The 18,593-nt window shown below is 40.4% G+C and overlaps 2 protein-coding genes across 4 annotated transcripts in view; both read right to left on the bottom strand.

Annotated features, from left to right (window-relative positions):
* Positions 1 to 3,499, bottom strand: part of LOC119740781 (nucleolar pre-ribosomal-associated protein 1-like) — a 28,874-nt gene extending 25,375 nt beyond the window's left edge. The window contains exons 1-3 of one of the 2 annotated variants that reach the window (XM_038216203.1): positions 3,412 to 3,490; positions 1,506 to 1,509; positions 902 to 1,050 (exon numbers count right to left, since the gene is read on the bottom strand). In XM_038216203.1, the coding sequence (XP_038072131.1) occupies positions 902 to 1,033 (132 nt within the window). In that variant the 5' untranslated portion in view covers positions 1,034 to 1,050; positions 1,506 to 1,509; positions 3,412 to 3,490. Of the gene's footprint in view, positions 1 to 901; positions 1,051 to 1,505; positions 1,510 to 3,411 lie in introns of both variants that reach the window. The other variant, XM_038216202.1, reaches the window with a different exon arrangement.
* Positions 3,500 to 5,846: 2,347 nt separating this feature from the next.
* Positions 5,847 to 18,217, bottom strand: LOC119741594 (cell division control protein 6 homolog). Of its 2 annotated transcripts, none has more exons than XM_038217409.1 (12): positions 18,043 to 18,217; positions 15,145 to 15,472; positions 14,521 to 14,817; positions 14,140 to 14,339; positions 13,218 to 13,390; positions 12,083 to 12,189; positions 11,058 to 11,197; positions 8,813 to 8,913; positions 8,209 to 8,273; positions 7,415 to 7,638; positions 7,130 to 7,270; positions 5,847 to 6,116 (listed from the first exon to the last, which is right to left on the bottom strand). In XM_038217409.1, exons 2-12 carry the CDS (start codon positions 15,449 to 15,451, stop codon positions 6,015 to 6,017), a joined length of 1,857 nt encoding a protein of 618 aa, XP_038073337.1. In that variant the 5' UTR covers positions 15,452 to 15,472; positions 18,043 to 18,217; the 3' UTR covers positions 5,847 to 6,014. The 2 variants fall into 2 exon arrangements, with proteins under 2 accessions (XP_038073337.1, XP_038073338.1); XM_038217410.1 differs by lacking the exon at positions 18,043 to 18,217 and adding an exon at positions 17,771 to 17,792.
* Positions 18,218 to 18,593: the final 376 nt, after the last annotated feature.

Here is an 18,593-nt window from a genome sequence, read left to right as displayed (position 1 = left end):
TTGGAGCTACCGTGGAACATTTTGGAAAAAAAAAAGATCGACGCGCATGATTAAAATCGATGCGCGCGCTGACCAGAGACCGACTTATTTTTTTTTTGGCCTAAGACTAGACTAATACATGTTCAACTATTTCAAAAGACTGACCTCTTCAGTAGTCTGGTGGCAGACTATGGAGAAGATGTGTAGAAATACAGAGACCAGTACCAGATGTTTCTTTTGACACAGTTGATTGATGCAGCACCAAAGGGGTGTTGGACTGGGTGTTTCCTGTGCCAGTCTATTTTCTTCTATTGCATGTTTTTACTGTCTTAAGTTTTGGACCATCATACACAGTATTGCGAGTCCCAAATTTTCGGATCATGGTGGGGGGGGGGGGCAATGTAGTTCCGTTGGCATGAAATGTTAATTTTTGGCAATTGGTTGGACCATCTTCTGGGATGTTTTAACTTACAAAAAATTAATGTTGCCATTTTTCTGACCATTTTCTGATACCTTAATCTGATTTTCCATAATATACCCCTAAACGGGTTAAATGCACACAATATGGTGTTAGAAATAGAAGCTTAAGTATTGATTCAGTGAAATTAGTTAAAATCCTTTAGATAGATTATGAAGTGTTAATTAACTGTGTCGCAGAGAGTCACTTCACAAAACAGGGAACTATGGAGAGAGAAGTATAATGGAACGGAAGCCACCGCTTGCCTGAGCTTAACCACATGGAAGAATCATGGTCAGTTTTGAAGTGTTATCCACACCCAACAGAACTTAGGAATACCTCACAGTACTTTAAAATATGGGTAATATGGGCAAACTACGAAGGCAAAACTTGAAAGATTTTGAAGTACGAAAGGATTAGGAGGGTATAAAAGGATGAGAAATCAGTCGAAGATGTGATACTGACTTGTGCCGCTGGTACTTTTTCCTCCGTTAGTAGTTCCATGATCTTTGGCCACAGCTTGATTTGTTGAAGACATCTCTCTGACAGATCTTGGAGCTCCTCCTCATCTTTACTGGTGGATGACACAGCTGCCATTGTTCTACTAGTACTTACTAGAGATAGTGATAAAGGAACAGAACTTATTGCTAAAGACTTTTTATTATCTGGGATTATTCTGGAAGACCATCGCAAGTTAAATTCGAACGTATTCGCGCCCTGACGAAGCCTGAAGCTCACGCGCGAAGACGTTATGGCTTAGCTTTGTGCACGTGCAAGATAAATTAAAAGCTGTGCGTACTTTACGCGCGAACCAGTTCCATACGCACATGCGGTGTCCCGTCCAAGGTGCAAGATGGGAATCAGTGAATACGAAGTTACAACGATAATGTTGGCATGGAGCAAGACTAAAATTTGTCACCGGAAAATGTTTTAAAGATATAGTCCATCATTTGTAATTTTTAGCATTTTGTTCGTTTGAAGCAACAAAAGTGTTCAAAATCTAATGGATACCAAACAACTAACCTGATGAAATTTCAGCTCAGCTTCAGCTGTATATTCCGAGAAAAACAGCATTCTAGGATCTCAATTTCAAATCAAAAGTTGCTGAATCATGTTTTGAATTTTTTTGAATTGCAGCTATACGCGATGTCGCGCACTGATCCGACGAATTATAGCAACCGTGCGCGCCTGTGCGTCGTGCCAATGCTTGTGCGCGCTGCGCCGAATAACAAAACGAACTACTAATTTAAATTTTCCTACGGTGCGTCTTAAGACGCACCCTTGGAAAGGCCTTCTTTCGTTGATTACTTCAAAATGATAGCTTGCCAGAAAGATTAATTTCACAGGGAGTTTAGTCCACTTACTATCTTTCAACCAAGTATGTTTTTCAACAATAATATGCCAGTTACTTTTTCGGATGGCTGCAAATGATGGACTATAGCTTTAAGTCCAAAAAAATAGTAACTGCGCATGTTCAGTACATATCCGGCAAGAACGTTTACTAAACATGCTAAAGGTTTGCCGTCTCCGGCAAAATATCCACTGCCTTATAGTAAATATGGGAAAGATATGTTGCAACCTGATGCCACTTAAGCGGTTGTGTAAAAAGTCTATGGAGAGTCAGGAATTTTTTTAAAGTATTTCCTAACAAAATTGAAAATGTTTCTCAGTCCCAGATTCATGTCTTTTCAACATTTTTGCAATGACTGGCCTTCATTGAGATGATATACAGTTAAATCTTGATAAGTCAAACCTCAACATGCTCTAGGGAACCGGGAACAGGTTCAAAATTTGACTTAAGCTAAGCACAGTTTTGAGTTAGGCAGGTTGTCGTTGTACTTGTATCAACTACTGAAAGCAATGTTTGACTTAACAGTAGCCCCACTAGTGTGGCCGTCGGTATGCTGTGCTGAACCTAAGGCCACACACCGTGGTACCACGCGCTACTGGGGACGAAGTTTTCATAAAATTCAGGGCAGTTTCTTACATTCTCAGTTTCTTACTTTCTTATGGTTGTATTCTATGATGTCTCACCAATCACTTCTGGAATGCTAAGGTCTAATGATGTTCCATTTTCCGAGATATTCTTCAATCTTTCTGGAGTCCATATGCACTCGTGAAACGTCTGGTGATGGCAGCCATTTTGAATGGGACAAGAGATGACCTCAAGCTGTGACGTCGCGTGTATGCAAATTGCTTGTCGAGCGCGCGAGGGCGTGAGTTGCAAATGCGACGGCTGTTTCCTGTACCATGCATTTATCGTCAGGGGGCCACGTGCACCGATCTCTATTCAGGATCTACGGCACAGGAAACAGCCGTCGCATTTGCAACTCGCGCCCTCGCGCGCTCGACAAGCAATTTGCATAAACGCGACGTCACAGCTTGAGGTCATCTCTTGTCCCATTCAAAATGGCTGCCATCACCAGACGTTTCACGAGTGCATATGGACTCCAGAAAGATTGAAGAATATCTCGGAAAATGGAACATCATTAGACATGTTAGACCTTAGCATTCCAGAAGTGATTGGTGAGACATCATAGAATACAACCATAAGAAAGTAAGAAACTGAGAATGTAAGAAACTGCCCTGAATTTTATGAAAACTTCGTCCCCAGTAGCGCGCGGTACCACGGTGTGTGGCCTTAGGTTCAGCGCAGCATACCGACGGCCACACTAGTGGGGCTAACTTAACAGCTGCTTTGAGTTATCAGAGTTTGACTTATTGAGATTTCACTGTCAGACTGTATGACCATGGAGCTATAGCTCCATGGAATGACTATGAGGAAAAAAGTCGCGTCAGGTTGCAATATTCTTTCATAATCCTACTCTAAACATTCACTCGACTCTCCATTGACTTTGTACACAAAAACAGAAGTGGCGTTTGGACTACATTCTTTCCTGGATATTTCCTAACCATCGAAGTTGTGTCTGAAATTTCTTTCCTTACAAAAGCTACAGATAAGCCCATTGACTTACGTTGGATACGATGTGGAAATCATTTGGCGTACGTGCTGGGATTTAAAGGTGATTTTCCCCTGGCCCTGTCCCGCATTCTATCTTGTTGCACCGTCCGCATGCTGTTGCACATGTGCGATTCTAGTCTGCTCCCTTGTTCCCTTATGCGAGAATTTAATACATTAGCAAGGCTGGGTATCAAACATGGTAAATTTCTATATCAATAGCGCCCTCAATATGAATTGGTTATGGGAGAAGGGGCGGAGCCGAAGAGTATAGGAGGGGTGCTGTAAAAGAATTGTTTCAACCAATATGTACAATGTAGTATGTTCATGAGAACTTAACGCACAAGGTCTATACAGCAGATCAGACTACATTCCTTTTTGCATTTTCTCCTTTGTTCTCAAGGTCAGAGAAGTCTGTAGTAATCATTTCCATGAAACTCATTTTCAAAATAATTTTTCCACTGACAATTGAGTTTTATTATTCACATCATATGCAATTGATTTTATTGGAACAAACAAATTATTACAAATTTTCAAAAGGGTTCAATCAGATTTTAAAACAAAAACATAATCGTGACCCTAATATATAACACTTCAAAAAAAAGTCTTTCAAAAGTAACAATGCCGACTTTAAAAATACACATATCACTAAAACAACACTATATGTAAATCAATATAACAATTAAAAATGTATTCAAAATTGGCAGCGTTTGCATTTGGTGACCACATTTTCATCAGAATTTTAGAATTATTAGTTTAGTCATTTATTGTGTATGGGGAAGATATTATGGGATGGATCCACGTACCACATGAACCCTTAGTCTTTGCAATGTTACTTCCTAAAAGTTCTTTCAGACTATCCTAAATTACATTTTAAAAATGTGTTATTTCATAACTTATTTGAACAGTGGCAATAGTACAAAACATGATATCTGTCTGTATGGGATGCCTGGCTGATGTTGCTGTACAAAGATTAAAATGTTTTATGGTCATTGAATAAGCCTTTTCGGAGTTCCAACTGCGCGCATTCATAACCTGTGACAACGCATATTGTTTGTCTCAAATGCCCTTTGACAGTACCCACAATGCACAAACAGCCTTTTTGTAAAGTCAGTGGCGCGATGATGTCAAAGGCCATTTGAGACAAACAATGCGCGTTGTCACAGGTTATGAATGCGCAGTTGGAACTCCGAAAAGGCTTATTGAAACAAGCCATCATTTTATATTAAACATCTCAGGAATACCTTCAACAGTCAACATATAAAACCTGCAGTATATCAATAAGATTTCACAAATTAAATACAATAAACCCAATGTCAATTAACGTCCAGTATTTGTCTTAAGCCTCTTCTGACAGAAGACATAAATTCTTCAAACTAGATATCAAGAGTTTTGGAGATTTCAGACAGTGACAGGAGTGTGATTACATCAGGATTTACACATTACAAACGAATCCGGGCACGTGTTCACTGTACACACATGCGGCCCCCATCAATAGAGAAACCATTGTGCACGCTATTGCACAAAGCAACTGCCCCGTGACGGAGTATCTAAACAATAGCTAGCACAATGCTTTCACCATTGATGGGGGCCTTAATGATAGAATTGATAGCATGCCCGGATTGGTCTACAGTATGTATGTCCCAACAAAAAAGTCTGTCAATCACAACAACATTTTTGGACAATGTGACCAAATCCCTTGCCTTAATCAATTTCAATGCTGTGTTATATTAAGATGTGTAAAATTCTGTGGATGCTGTGAAAAAAAAAGGGCTGATGTAGTTTGGGATTGGGATCATTTCCCCTTGAGCATTAAACTGAGGTTATGCCATGATGACTGATAGCCAGGCAAATGATTTCAATCCCAACTGCAGCCCTTTTCACAACATGAAGGAATTTACACAGCTTACATAACACAGTACTGAAATTCATTAAATTAATTAAGGCAAGGAACTTGGTCACAATGTCCAAAAATGTTGTTGTGATCAATTGACAATATTGTGCAGTGATGCGTGACTGAAATTAATCTGTACAATCAAACATTTCCAAAAATAGTCGAAGGACACTTTTCGAGGGACATACTGTATAGGATCATGGATGAAGGGAGGATCTTGCCACAGACCAAAAAAAACGGAGATCACAGACCAATGCTGGAGTGTGATCACGTCTTGAAGAATACATGTACATCATCTTAAAAGATGGACAAAGGGGGAATCTTGTCAATGGAGCAGTTGACTGAGATTAAACACCATTGATGGAGTGTGACATCTTGATGAATACATCATCTTAAAGGATTGACTGGAATCTTGTCCATGGAGCAGTTGACTGGAGATTGAAGACCATTGATGGAGTGTGACATCTTGATGCGTACATCATCTTAAAGGATTGACTACAGTCATGTCCATGGAGCAGTTGACTGGAGATTGCGGACCATTGCTGGAGTGTGACATCTTGATGCATACATCTCTAGAATCTTGTCCATGGAGCTGTTGACCGGAGATTGCGGACCATTGCTGGAGTGTTATACATCTTGATGAATGCATCACCTTGAAGAACAAAGGGGGAAGCTTGTCCGTGGACAAGCTGACTAGAGTTTGCAGACCATCGTTTGGATTTCCATTACTTCTTCTTGTTAGGCACATCACCTTGCAAGATGGATGACAAGAGGACTTTGTCCTGAAGAGCAGTCTCCACTTCATTCTCATTCAACTTTAAGCTGATCTGGAGAGGGTTAAGAAACGGAAAACAGTGAGTGTAAAAATGCCAGCCCTTTTCAAGTATTGACAAAAACTTTTCTATATATAAATAACTTGTCAAAACTGCATTTCTCTAACTGTCTAGAATGTATTTATAGCAATGAGCGTTTTTTTATGTCAGCCCTGGAACAAGCAACAAGAGTACCAGGACCAATCTGGACACAAAATCACTGTACATGTACATACAATCAAAGAGGACCTCACTTATGGGGCAAGCATTGTGCAGAATGGACCATTATTTTTCACAATAGCTATCATTACTTGAAATGTCATGAGTGACACATTTTTTTTTCCGTAGGTGGGCGAAGCCATTTTCATGAATAATTCAGTAGTTTCATTGGAATCATTGCCAGACACTCAGGTTCTTGTTCTCTTTTTTCCATAAAATTAATATTATCCCAACGATAAGTTTGGAGAAGAAAAATAGTCGATGAAACTCAGCATTAGTGGATTCGAACCAGGGACCTTACTATCCATAGCTCATATTGCTATCCCGACAACAACCGTTCTTTAAAATGCTTTAATGTAACTAGGTGACGAAACAATAACAATGCTGTTGATGTCATTGTTTTAATCTCAAGAATAAACTTAATTTTCCCATCGAAATCCTGAATTATTCATATTGCTTCAACCGCCTACTAAAAACAAAATTGCGCCCAGGACAGTCAATAGTTGATTTGTCTCAAGAACTAAATGTCAATTTGCAGCATATTTTGCATATTATCCTTTATAAACCCCAGAGTACATGACAAACATTTAAGGAGGATGTGGGCATCAAAAGGTGTGATGGGGTCAACGTAGCAGAGCCTACTCCTTATTTATGACAGAAATACACAAATGATTCTACCAAAATTTTTTAAGCAGGTTACTTATAAATTGACTTTGTACTACGATTCACAAGAAAACTTACAAATGATTTCTCTTCAATAATGGATGTTTTACTGAGAACCACAAACGTTATCAGGTGATAGTAAGTACCTTGGATTGTCTAGTGTCTTTGGAGCACTTGAGCCCAATCACACCTCTGCTTTCAACCAACTGACAAAGAGACAGGAATTCAGACTGATCCACAGCGGGTACCTGTCTATCCTTGCACAATTTGCTGTAGGTTTCATGGCACTGAAAGAAAACAAGAGAACTTTCTTTGAATACTATATTCTTATACTACGATACAAATAGGACACTGGGTGTTCCCTCTGCCTCTGGACCAACAAAAATAAACAAACAATCCTTCAACAGTGTTCATATCTTGAAGACACCCACCTTTCCTAGAGTAATTTCCTTGAACTTGCCGCCTCGGACCATCATTAGCACAGTGCATATCATGAGTTTCTGTTGTAGAGGGAACATCTGAGATTGGTTGGAGTTGGTTGTCAGACGCGATCCATACACCTCTGATATTACACTGGATACCTGCTTCAGACCAACTTTCTTCAAGCGAGGTGAACTGCTCGTCGCTGCACTTGAGTATCGCCCAAAATTTTTCACTAAAAATGGAAATAAAATTTGATTTTTCTGTAAAACAAACGAATATTGGTTGTGGAAACCAATCAAACTGAAATACAAATATAATAAAATAGGGAATTGACAACCTATGTAAAATATCTTGCCCTATTTGGCCCAAACAAATTCTAATTTTCTTAACCAAACTTGTATATCTTTTTGAAGTTTGCATTATTTCAAATGTACAATGAATGATAATGATAAGACACCTTCTAAACAGAGAAATATTGCAATTTATCAAATACAATAATTCATCGTACAAGATAAGGACGTTGTCACTCTTGACGTCAAATTTCCAAGTCAGAAATCGCAGGTGATATTTGTTCTCTTTCAATTGTGCATGAAATGCTGAGAATGCATGAATCTTTTTTGGTGTATCATGAAACATGGTTAAAAGACCAAAAAAAAGTCTCTTAATTTTGAAGGATCAAGAGCAAAGCGGTCGTACAATTCAGTAGCCACAAACCAGACAGTCTATGACAGTGTACTTTCTTTTGATTTGCTGTTTTCAAGGCAAGAACTGTCTGATCTGAGGGAAAGGTGCACGCTCTCACCCGGTGATTTGCAGCCAAATCGCAGCTGACTCTTGACATCACATTCAACTATCTCAACGGCACGCCTGAAAAATAGAAAACAGGTTAAATTAAGGTTAATATTGCCAAAAACAAGGCTATAAGTCCATCATTTTAGAGCTTTACCCTACCAGTGCCTTCCGTGTGCCTCAAGCCGGTCCAGCAACTATATTGACACAATTTCAAAGCTTCAGGCCCAGTTACACAGAAAGTTAACTTAAATGTCACCAACCCTAGGTATCAAGAGTCTTTGACAAATCAGTATGCAGTCTCACTTTAAGATCAGAGGATCTTGGGTTTGAACCCATTTACTCTGAACTTATAGTCATTTAAAGATTTAACAATGTAACTTTTGAATTTCATTGATGGTATAAGAAATGCCTATTGCTTTCCAAAAAGTTTGTGAGATACAAACTTCACAAGCTCACTCTGCGGGATTTTATCCGACCCTTTGTTTTTTACTGCAGTTAACCACTCAACTACCAGGAACAGTTACTTACTTGCATTCAATAATAGTACCAGGTACCATATTTAATGATGTCTGGGGAAAATACGCCATACATTCGATTAAACTTCGGCGACCTACCTGCAAACATCCAGTGCTTTCCTGATGTCGCCAGCTACCGCAGCGACCTTCCGTGCACACAGCTGCAATGCTATAGGCTCCACAACACTCTCCTCGGAATTCTACAAATCAACATAAAAATGAAGTATTTTCTTTGATTAGAGGCCGTTTAATATTCTCAGTTAATCTGTCATTTGTTAGTAGACAAATTAATGCTCCACACAATGTACAATGTATTCGTGTAAGGTGTTTGTCTATGCAGAATAAAGCTCAGCTTCAAACGACTGACCCTCACTGATAAGTTAAACTGACTATATAACTTCCCTGTACCCTGGATGGTGGTATGATAGTAATTTTTATAATATGGATTTATATTGAGCACATATCCACCAAAAATGTGCTTATTTTGAACAACATTATCACCCCTGCTCTTCAGGCCAATAAAACATTCAAACTACCAGGTCAGCTCTAAGGGAGTAGACAGCTCGATGTCGTAATAAAGACACAACTGCCAAAATCAAACACACAACCACGCACGTTTACGTTACATAGCCTACCTAGTGTGGACATTCTTTTGTTTTCGTGTAGTTTAGAAAAGCCTGTAAAAAACAAGTCAGGTGTGTTTACAAACACAAATGCCCCGCAACCGTGACTGTTCCCATGACATAACACCACTCTTTTAACATCAACTTACATGTACCTTGGTCACATGGAACATTCATTGACAGCATTAGTGTCTTCTGTAGGTTTTATATGAATTAATCCCTAATCCCTATAATCTCAGAATAAATACAAGATTTCAATTGTTTTAGCCACTGTGAACTTGACCCTTGACCTTTTGGCCCCAAATTCAATAGGCTTCTTAGGATTACCAAGAACAATCCACAAACCAAATTTGAAGTTCATATGTTAAGTATTTCTCAAGTTATCGCGCTGACAAGATTTCTATTGTTTTAGCCACTGTGAACTTGACACTTGACCTTTTGACCCCAAATGCAATAGGCTTCTTAGGATTGCCAAGAACAATCCACAAACCAAATTTGAAGTTCACATGTAAAGTATTTCTCAAGTTATTGCGCTGACAAGATTTCTATTGTTTTAGCCACTGTGAACTTGACCTTGGCCTTTTGGCCCCAAATGCAAAAGGCTTCTTAGGATTCCCAAAAACAATCCACAAACCAAATTTGAAGTTCACATGTAAAGTATTTCTCAAGTTATCGCGCTGACAAGATTTCTATTGTTTTAGCCACTGTGAACTTGACCTTTGGCCTTTTGGCCCCAAATGCGAAAGGCTTCTTAGGATTGCCAAAAACAATCCACAAACCAAATTTGAAGTTCACATGTAAAGTATTTCTCAAGTTATCGCGCTGACAAGATTTCTATTGTTTTAGCCACTGTGAACTTGACCTTTGGCCTTTTGGCCCCAAATGCGAAAGGCTTCTTAGGATTACCAAGAACAATCCACAAACCAAATTTGAAGTTCATATGTTAAGTATTTCTCAAGTTATCGCGCTGACAAGATTTCTATTGTTTTAGCCACTGTGAACTTGACCTTTGGCCTTTTGGCCCCAAATGCGAAAGGCTTCTTAGGATTACCAAGAACAATCCACAAACCAAATTTGAAGTTCATATGTTAAGTATTTCTCAAGTTATTGCGCTGACAAGATTTGTCCGGACACACACACCCACACACCCACCCACCCACACACACACCCACACACCCACCCACCCACCCACCCACCCACCCACCCACCCACGGAAGGACAAGGCGGAAACAGTATGCCCCTTCGGCTTCGCCGCGGGGCATAAAAAATCATTTTACTCACACTGTGAAAACTCTTTCAACCCAAATTGTTTTCTATGATTCCCTTTAGTGTTTCTCTTCATTATGCCGAGGATAAACCTTACCCAAAAATGCTTCTAAACCTGTTTTCCAGAGAGGGGGAAACACTGTGTGGATGTGGGCAAGTCCACACAATGTTACCTGTTTTATGTGGACCTCTTTTGTTCGGAAGTCCACACAGTGAATGTAATGCTTGTACACCTCTGCCTTCAAAGGTACTCATTTACTCCTGGGTGGGGAGTGGCAATGAGTGACAAAGTGCCTTGCCCAAGGACACACGCACAACCACCTCAGGCTGGACTCGAACCCACAGTCTTCAGAGTTACCCACAGACCATGAGTTCAATGCACCAGACCATGAGGCGACAGCACAGGGCACACCATTGCAATCTGATCACTATGACACAGTGACAACTTCACTTACATTCTGTACCCTGTCCAATAATATGGCCGCAATCTGATCCTTTGAGTATGGCGGGAAATGCAGCAACTCAGGTTTGCACTTGGGTCTAGCTTGGAGTCGCGGCAGAATCCTATCAGTCAAGTCCAGTGCGTTGGCAACGCCTGCAAATGTCAATGAAGAAAGATGAAAATCATCAAGCAAAAAACAATAAATAACATGCTGGGACTCTATAATAAGCCACTGTGGCACGTATGTTACTACTATTTGCCGAGTCAGATTATGTTGAACCAAGAAACACCCCAGATTGACTTAATCTGGACAACTATGTGGCCATGTGTTCCTGATGACCATTGATAACAACACATTTCACAGGCAATTCTAATATACGTAAGTATTTGATCATGCATATGGACATGTTATTCCTGTCTTCTCTGTGTTTGATTTAACCGTCACACAGGTTTTATTCAGTTTGTTTTGCCTTTCTGTGCAAGACCAATTCAGACCAATAGACCTACAATTACATTTGAATTACAAGTTCTGAAGAGCCTTAGAACATCAATGTTTTATTTAAACATCCGCAGTGTTTCTTTTTGTACACAGCACCTTGAGCCTACAATTTTTATCAATAAGTTTCAGTTTGTATCAGAAGCACTTTATAGGAACAATACATTTACATTTGACTTCCGATATTGCAAACTCAGCTGGACATAGAAAAAAGGTTTAAAGCAGTCGAGACAGAGGGTTTCGTTCAGTATGGGCTCCATGCGCGAACAGAGAGGGCGCTTATTTACCACCTTCGAGAGCACCATGGACAGGACACACCAATGTACGTACTGGTGGTTCACGCGCAACACAAATTGTACAAAAAATAACATAGCGTTTTTAAGTGACTGTCAGGCGTCGTTGGCAATGCGTTCAACTCCAAGTGGTCTCCCCCAACTCTCCCTTCTTTACCGTTGAGGGGATACTTGTGCACGGAGCCCATAACCAGAAACAGAATTTGTATGAATGAGAGTCAACTGTATTGTGAAGTTTTGTGAACTTACCAATGAGTAGAAGTCTTGACTTGGGTAGGGACGGCCACTCAAACATGGTGTACAATACTTCCTGTCCCTTGCTATCTAGATGGTCAATCTCATCCAACACCAGAACTCTGTGGCAAAATAGAAACACCCAAAAGTCATTCTAGGCTGCAAGTCAATTAGGAAACCCGACAACATGTTCACAAGCCTCGACTCTCTCAAAACCCATGGCGGTTATGGACCTATGCTGTGGTCTTTGCCTTATTTCCCCATAGTTCTGGAACAAGTTAAAAAATTATACATGTACACAAAAATGACAAACTCATTCATGTTGTATATGTACTGTATGTGCTCTAAGATAATTTGAATTTCTACTCCACAGATTTTCAACTTGTATTTTTTTCATGAAATTGTTTTCGTCTATTTTTGTCTTCTGCAATTATCTGGCAAAAAAACCCTTTTATTTAGGGTAACTTTTGCATACGAACAAATTCACTCTGTGAGTAGACTGGTTCCCGGTCCTTACATAATCAATTTTCATAGGGGGCAGGAACCACTGAGTCTAGTAGTCTATTAGGCCAGATCCGAATTATTGTCAGGCCAAAGACGATTCCAAGCAATGGGAATGTCTTGTACTTTATTTTGGTAAAGTCAAAGCACATTCAAAGCAATCAATTCGGGCGATTCACAATGCAGTGCGCCACCAAGAGTTTGCCACGGAGGGCTCGTTTTTCCCAGTGCATTGTGGGAGATGGTCGACAAATTCACAGCGCGGGACATTTGAAATTGTTAGTTTTTCCGGCCAGAAAGTTCGTATGATTCGAGTATCTGTTTGCCCGGTTCTTTTTTGTTTTATCAATATGGAGTTATTTTGTAAGGCGGCAGAACGCTATGCCCCAATCTATAACAAATTAGCTGAAGTTTTCTACTGACACTCGTTCAAATGGGCCATGTTTTGTCGACCGTGACCTTGAAAAACGAACTCTCCGTGGCAAACTCTTGGTGGCGCACTGCATTGTGAATCGCCCGAATTTAAACAGGACACCATACACTAAATAAAGCATGGTTGATTTAGTTATGATTGGAAAACTGTTCAGTATAAAGGCAAAATTAGTTTGAATATGCATGTAGGTATGTATGTATCAAGACTGAAGCTTACATCATGGGTCCTGTCGATGTGAATGCCTTCTGTAGTCTTCTGGATGCTTCCTTAGCACTCCTCTTGCCGTGTTGGCTGCCGAGAACTTCCTCCAAAATCTTCCCATAAATTCCTTGACTGTGTCGGACGGACATGCAGTTCACAAATATGACCTGAGCTTTGCTCATTAATTTCTGAAGAAAAAATAAACAAAAACATCTTTTGAGAGAAAAAAAAAATTGCAGAAAACTGCTTTCTGACTGAATTGATTTTTAATATGCAAATTGTAAAAGTTGAAGGGCTGACATCTCGATTCTAGTGGGATCTTTATTAACCCTAACTCCCTAGTGTCTTTTACTAGGAACTGGAGCAAGTCCATCAAAATCCATCAATCACTGTGCTTCCAATACAAAACTGTACATGACATAATGGAATCCACCACTGATGCACTGGTTGACATGCATTGACTTGCTACACATGGCATTTATCACATTAGCAGTACAGGAAGCTAGGCAAAATCAATTGGATACCCCTAGCACTGCTTCAGGCCATTAGGCCCAAGTCCATCAAACTCCATCAATATTTAGTCACGCCACGCCTCCTGGACCAAGTCCCCCAAAATCCACCAAAACAGGGGGATGGATTTTGATGGAGTTGGGGTGGTTAGGGTCAAAGGAGAAATATTCTGGTATACTCCAAATGTATAATTTTCATGGTTTTGATATTAAGTAATTTTTTACGATTTTTAAGACAACGCTCAACATTTACAAATAAGCACACTGAATTAGCACAGTGTGTATTTCATATTAAGTCAATGTTTACATGTCAAAGGAAATATAAATTTTTGTCCATCTAGCCATTGCTCAAGTTTTACTTTCAAATAAGATCATATTTTGAGTGTCTCCAAAATGAAACACTTCTATCATAATCCAGGGCCTTTTACCTTATGCGTGTTTAAGACCTGAGACAAACATGCCGTCTTGCCGGTTCCCGGTGCTCCAGAAATATACAGACTACCAGCTCGATTCTTGGTCACATGACCTGTCAAGAATGATGTCATCATTCCAAGTTCCTTATCTCTACACAGCAGACGATCGGGTAGAGCTGTATGCAAAGCTTGCTTGGTCTTCTTGTAACACTCTCCTGAAATAATTGAAACATTGGAATAGTAAGCCGAAGACGTCTTCAGTAAATTTGATAATTTGTTTGTCTTCTCACATCTTCTCGTAGCAGCAACAAACATCCGTGGTAAATAAGAATATGGTTAAGATCACGTGATTACACATATTTTCCCCTGAAAAGAAGTCGATGAGAAGAAACGTACCTTCATTTCTTTCAAGCTTCAGGGGAGTAACCGTCTTCCTTGGAGATCTCTTTCCTGCTGGTGATGTTACTCTATCAACCATGCTGTCCTTTCGGTTTCTCCTGGGTGGTGAGGTACATTCCAACTTCTTACATGCACCTTTCCAAGGGCTAGTCTCAACATGGTGCAAGCGAGAGATGTACACATCTGCATTATCAGCACCGATGGAATTATCTTCACATACGGGAATGTTCTCTTTCTTCATCTTTCGTGGACTGCAGCATGGCGTCAGTGGGCGTTCATCGTTTGTCGAGACTTCTGTTCCGGCAAATTAAACAAAATACAACATGAAAAATGAAATCAAATTTTGGAAACTTGACAAACAGATCGATAGGTTTCCTTCAGTGAAATTATTTTTCCTATCACATGGGAAATATCGCAGAGAGTTGAAATTTGTTCAACTTGAGCACAACTGCTTGCAAAGTGACTTTCTTTGGTTTTTGCAGCGATGCTCCCTGTGAATGTTTTATGATGTCAACTTCGCATTCGCTTTCAAATTAAGTATGAGCCGGACAAAATACAGGTGCATGTAGAATATACTGAGACCACTTATTTTGAAAAGACATTAAAATATTGATTATTTACCTTGCAATAATGTCCTTTTTCTTGGAGAGGATGGGAGGATGGTTTGAGCAGGCTGACTTGCCGAATCATATCGTGACGATCTACTTCTAACACGTTGTGGAGACAATGACGTCTCTGGTGTCTTTGAGACTGGTGCATTTAAGGCGTCCTTGTCATTGTTGATGGTTCTACAAGTCAGACTCGACTTCCTTAATTCAGACATTGGGCATTTTTCCTGAGATTTGCTTTGCGGCGTCTTGCAACTGTTGCGTGTCTTTCGGCACTTGAATTGAAGCGGGGTTTGTACTTGTCTTGTTTTTACAGGCATTGTGTAACTCTTGGAAAAGACCTGCAAACAGAAATTACACAAAGCATTTGAGTAAAACTTGTGAGGCATCTTTTTATGGGGGTGGGGGGGGGGGGGGGGTAGCCCTGGTGGACTCCCTTTCCTCCCTACGTTACGGAGGGAGTCCTGAGTACACATATGCTCACAACCGAACGAAAACATTTCTGACCAATAATTTCAATATTTTTACCTTGTTGGGGAAGCTAATTTTTACGTCGTAGTATTCTATGTGTCCTTATCTGTTAGTAGCACGATGGGTTCAGGAATTCCATATGCGATGCTGACTGACGTCAATCAGGAAAATAAACTCGAAAGCATCGTTAAACTTGTACGTGTTTAGTCTCTTTTCATCAGTTTCCCACCGCCGAGTCTATTCTAGTCGTACATCATACCATGAACGTCTGTGCAGCGTGTAGTCTGGTTCCCTAGACCGGACAATTATTCTCGACGCTCATATCACATCTGGTCCGAGGGACAGACTATGCCGCATGAATATGCAGTGCGCACGCGCGATTTGCTTAGTAACCACCCTCATACGCACGCGCACTTACTTGAAGGCGCGGTCGCTAATCCAATGACCGAGCGTGTTTTCGCGCCAGTTACCAGAAACACATTTCGGCTTTGGTCATTGGTTGAGCGTTTTCGTGACATCGGTTGGCTGGAGTGACGTCACGGTTCCAACCAAAACTAAACAAATGAGGGCGCTAGCGTGCGTGCGCGCTTTCGGATCGTACGCACGTACATTTGTACATATCATGTACATTGTACATGATGCAAGACGTACGACTCTGGGAATAAACTGATGAAAAGAGACTACAAACACGTACAAGTTTAACGTTGCTTTGGAGTTTATTTTCCTGATTAACGTCAGTCAGCATCGCATATGGAATTCCTGAACCCAGCGGCCAATAGATAAGGATACATAGAGTATGTAGGCGTGAAATAAGCTTCTATAACGAGGTAAAACATAACAAAACTCTGGTAAAAATGTTGGGTGGTTTCATGTAGAGAATTCTTGCCCTGGACGTTAGTCGTATTGCAATGAAGACTTCGTCCAACCTGGGCTAGGGGGGGGGGGGGGGATACTACATTCCATGCTTATGTTGCAGCCCACAAAAAAATGCTTCATCGATCAGTTTAGCCCCTCCCCCCCAATCTTGAACTTCAAACAAGACATCCATCTGAGCAACAGTAGGCCTACTCCTAGTACCATACATGGGGTCCAGTCCCTCTTACAGTGAGCTCAGGCCGACACCTATCATGCCTAGTATAAAAATGCAAACACGTGGTAAATTTGCATAATTTCTGACCATCAGACCATGCTAACTTTGAATGATCAGCAGAGCAGGCGATGATACAAACTGTTTTGCAACTTCATATTAAATTTGGAAACGCACTTACCTGGTCACTACCTAGCCCCATAAATGTGGCCTATTTACTGGACTGCCTCCGTAAACATAGGCCACACATCCACATGTACAAAAATTGTGTCGACTTTGCCAAATTTTGATTTTCACATTTAGGCTTAGTTTGTAGGATTTTTTTGCTTTAGAAGCATACTCACCCTCTTTATAGGCTAGTCAGAAAGTGCTGCCTTTTTCAGATGTCTAATTTTTGTGAAATTTCATGTTGAAATTTTGATACGCAAACGTGTAAAAATGAATCTGAAAAATTTCACGAAAAATATACATCTGAAAAAGGCAGCACTTTCTGATTAGCCTATAAAGAGGGTGAGTATGCTTCTAAAGCAAAAAAACCCTACAAACTAAGCCTAAATGTGAAAATCAAAATTTGGCAAAGTCGACACGATTTTTGTACATGTGGATGTGTGGCCTATGTTTACGGAGGCAGTCCAGTAAATATTTAGGAATTCCAAGATATCTACCTGTACTTTAGGACCCTACTAGTTAGGGCCTACTTTAACTTTGTAATTTTTGAAAATTATGCGACAGAAAAATGAAAGAATGTCACATCCTGACACAACTTAATCTCGACCTTTGTGACAAAACTTAATCTCGACCACTCTCAGCTCACCACACCACACCTCCAGTTTAAATTCCCTAGATGGAATATTTTGGAGGACCACCAACCAAGTACCAACTTAGTAACTAAAGCAGGTCAGTCAGCATGACATTGCAAAAATCTTAATAAAAGAAACATTTCCAATTTTGTTTTGAAAAAAATTGCTTCATGTTCTTGACTCTCCATATTACACAACCACTCAACTGCTCAAGTGACGTCTTGATACTGCATTCTTTCCCAGGAAAAATATTCTCACTCTGACTTAAAATGTCCACTCACCTGAGCTGAGCTGAGCTACATTAATAATGACTATTACAATGACTGTGACTGTGTGTATGAGCTCGCCTCAGGTTACACTATCTGTCATGACTGTTTTCGTTACCGGTTTATGTTGAACTAGCCCGACTGCGTCTGGCCGTACATCGCAAGCTCGTACTACAGAGCTTGCGATAGTACTGTACGGCCAGACGCAGTCGGGCTAATGTTGAACATGCATTGACATGTTGAAGTTCATCATGAAAACTATGCACACAAACCAGATCAAAACTTACCGCGAATTTGAGGACGATTTACAAGTACAGCTTGCTAAAGGTGTCTGTGTGTTTCCTATGACAATAAACAGCAACAGAATCGGCAAAAAAGGTTACAATCTGCAGCGAAAAACTAATATCTAAAGTTCACGCCACTCTAATCTTATCACTTTGTGCTATAGAGGTCGTCATGCAGCTGGTGGGTACGCGGCAATCTAACTTTTCGCGGGAATTTAACACTGTATCCAACGGCTGTTCCGTGACTAAATACAAACCCGCACAATGTTTAAGCATTGATTCCCATCGGAAGCAATGATGCATGTACTGCACCATAAGAAAACAGTCGTATATTACATTCTAACAAAGTCGGCTATTGAGGGCGCTCTGGCGGAATGTATTAATGTGTGTTCTAGAAAAAAGGCCTTACTTAGGCCGTGTCCGAAACGGGCTTCCAGAGCTACGGCTACGTCTATTGTCAGCGCATCTCCGCGTATTTTCAAAGGGCACAGACCTACCTAGACCTAGCTCTAGGCAGTTGATTCGGATGCAGCCATAGCTTATAGGGCGGCCGC

This window comes from Patiria miniata, unplaced genomic scaffold (assembly GCF_015706575.1).
Source record: "Patiria miniata isolate m_02_andy unplaced genomic scaffold, ASM1570657v1 HiC_scaffold_5, whole genome shotgun sequence".
NCBI lineage: Eukaryota > Metazoa > Echinodermata > Asteroidea > Valvatida > Asterinidae > Patiria > Patiria miniata.
The sequence above is the reverse complement of the archived record's forward strand: the minus strand, read 5'-3'. Positions and strand labels throughout refer to the sequence as shown.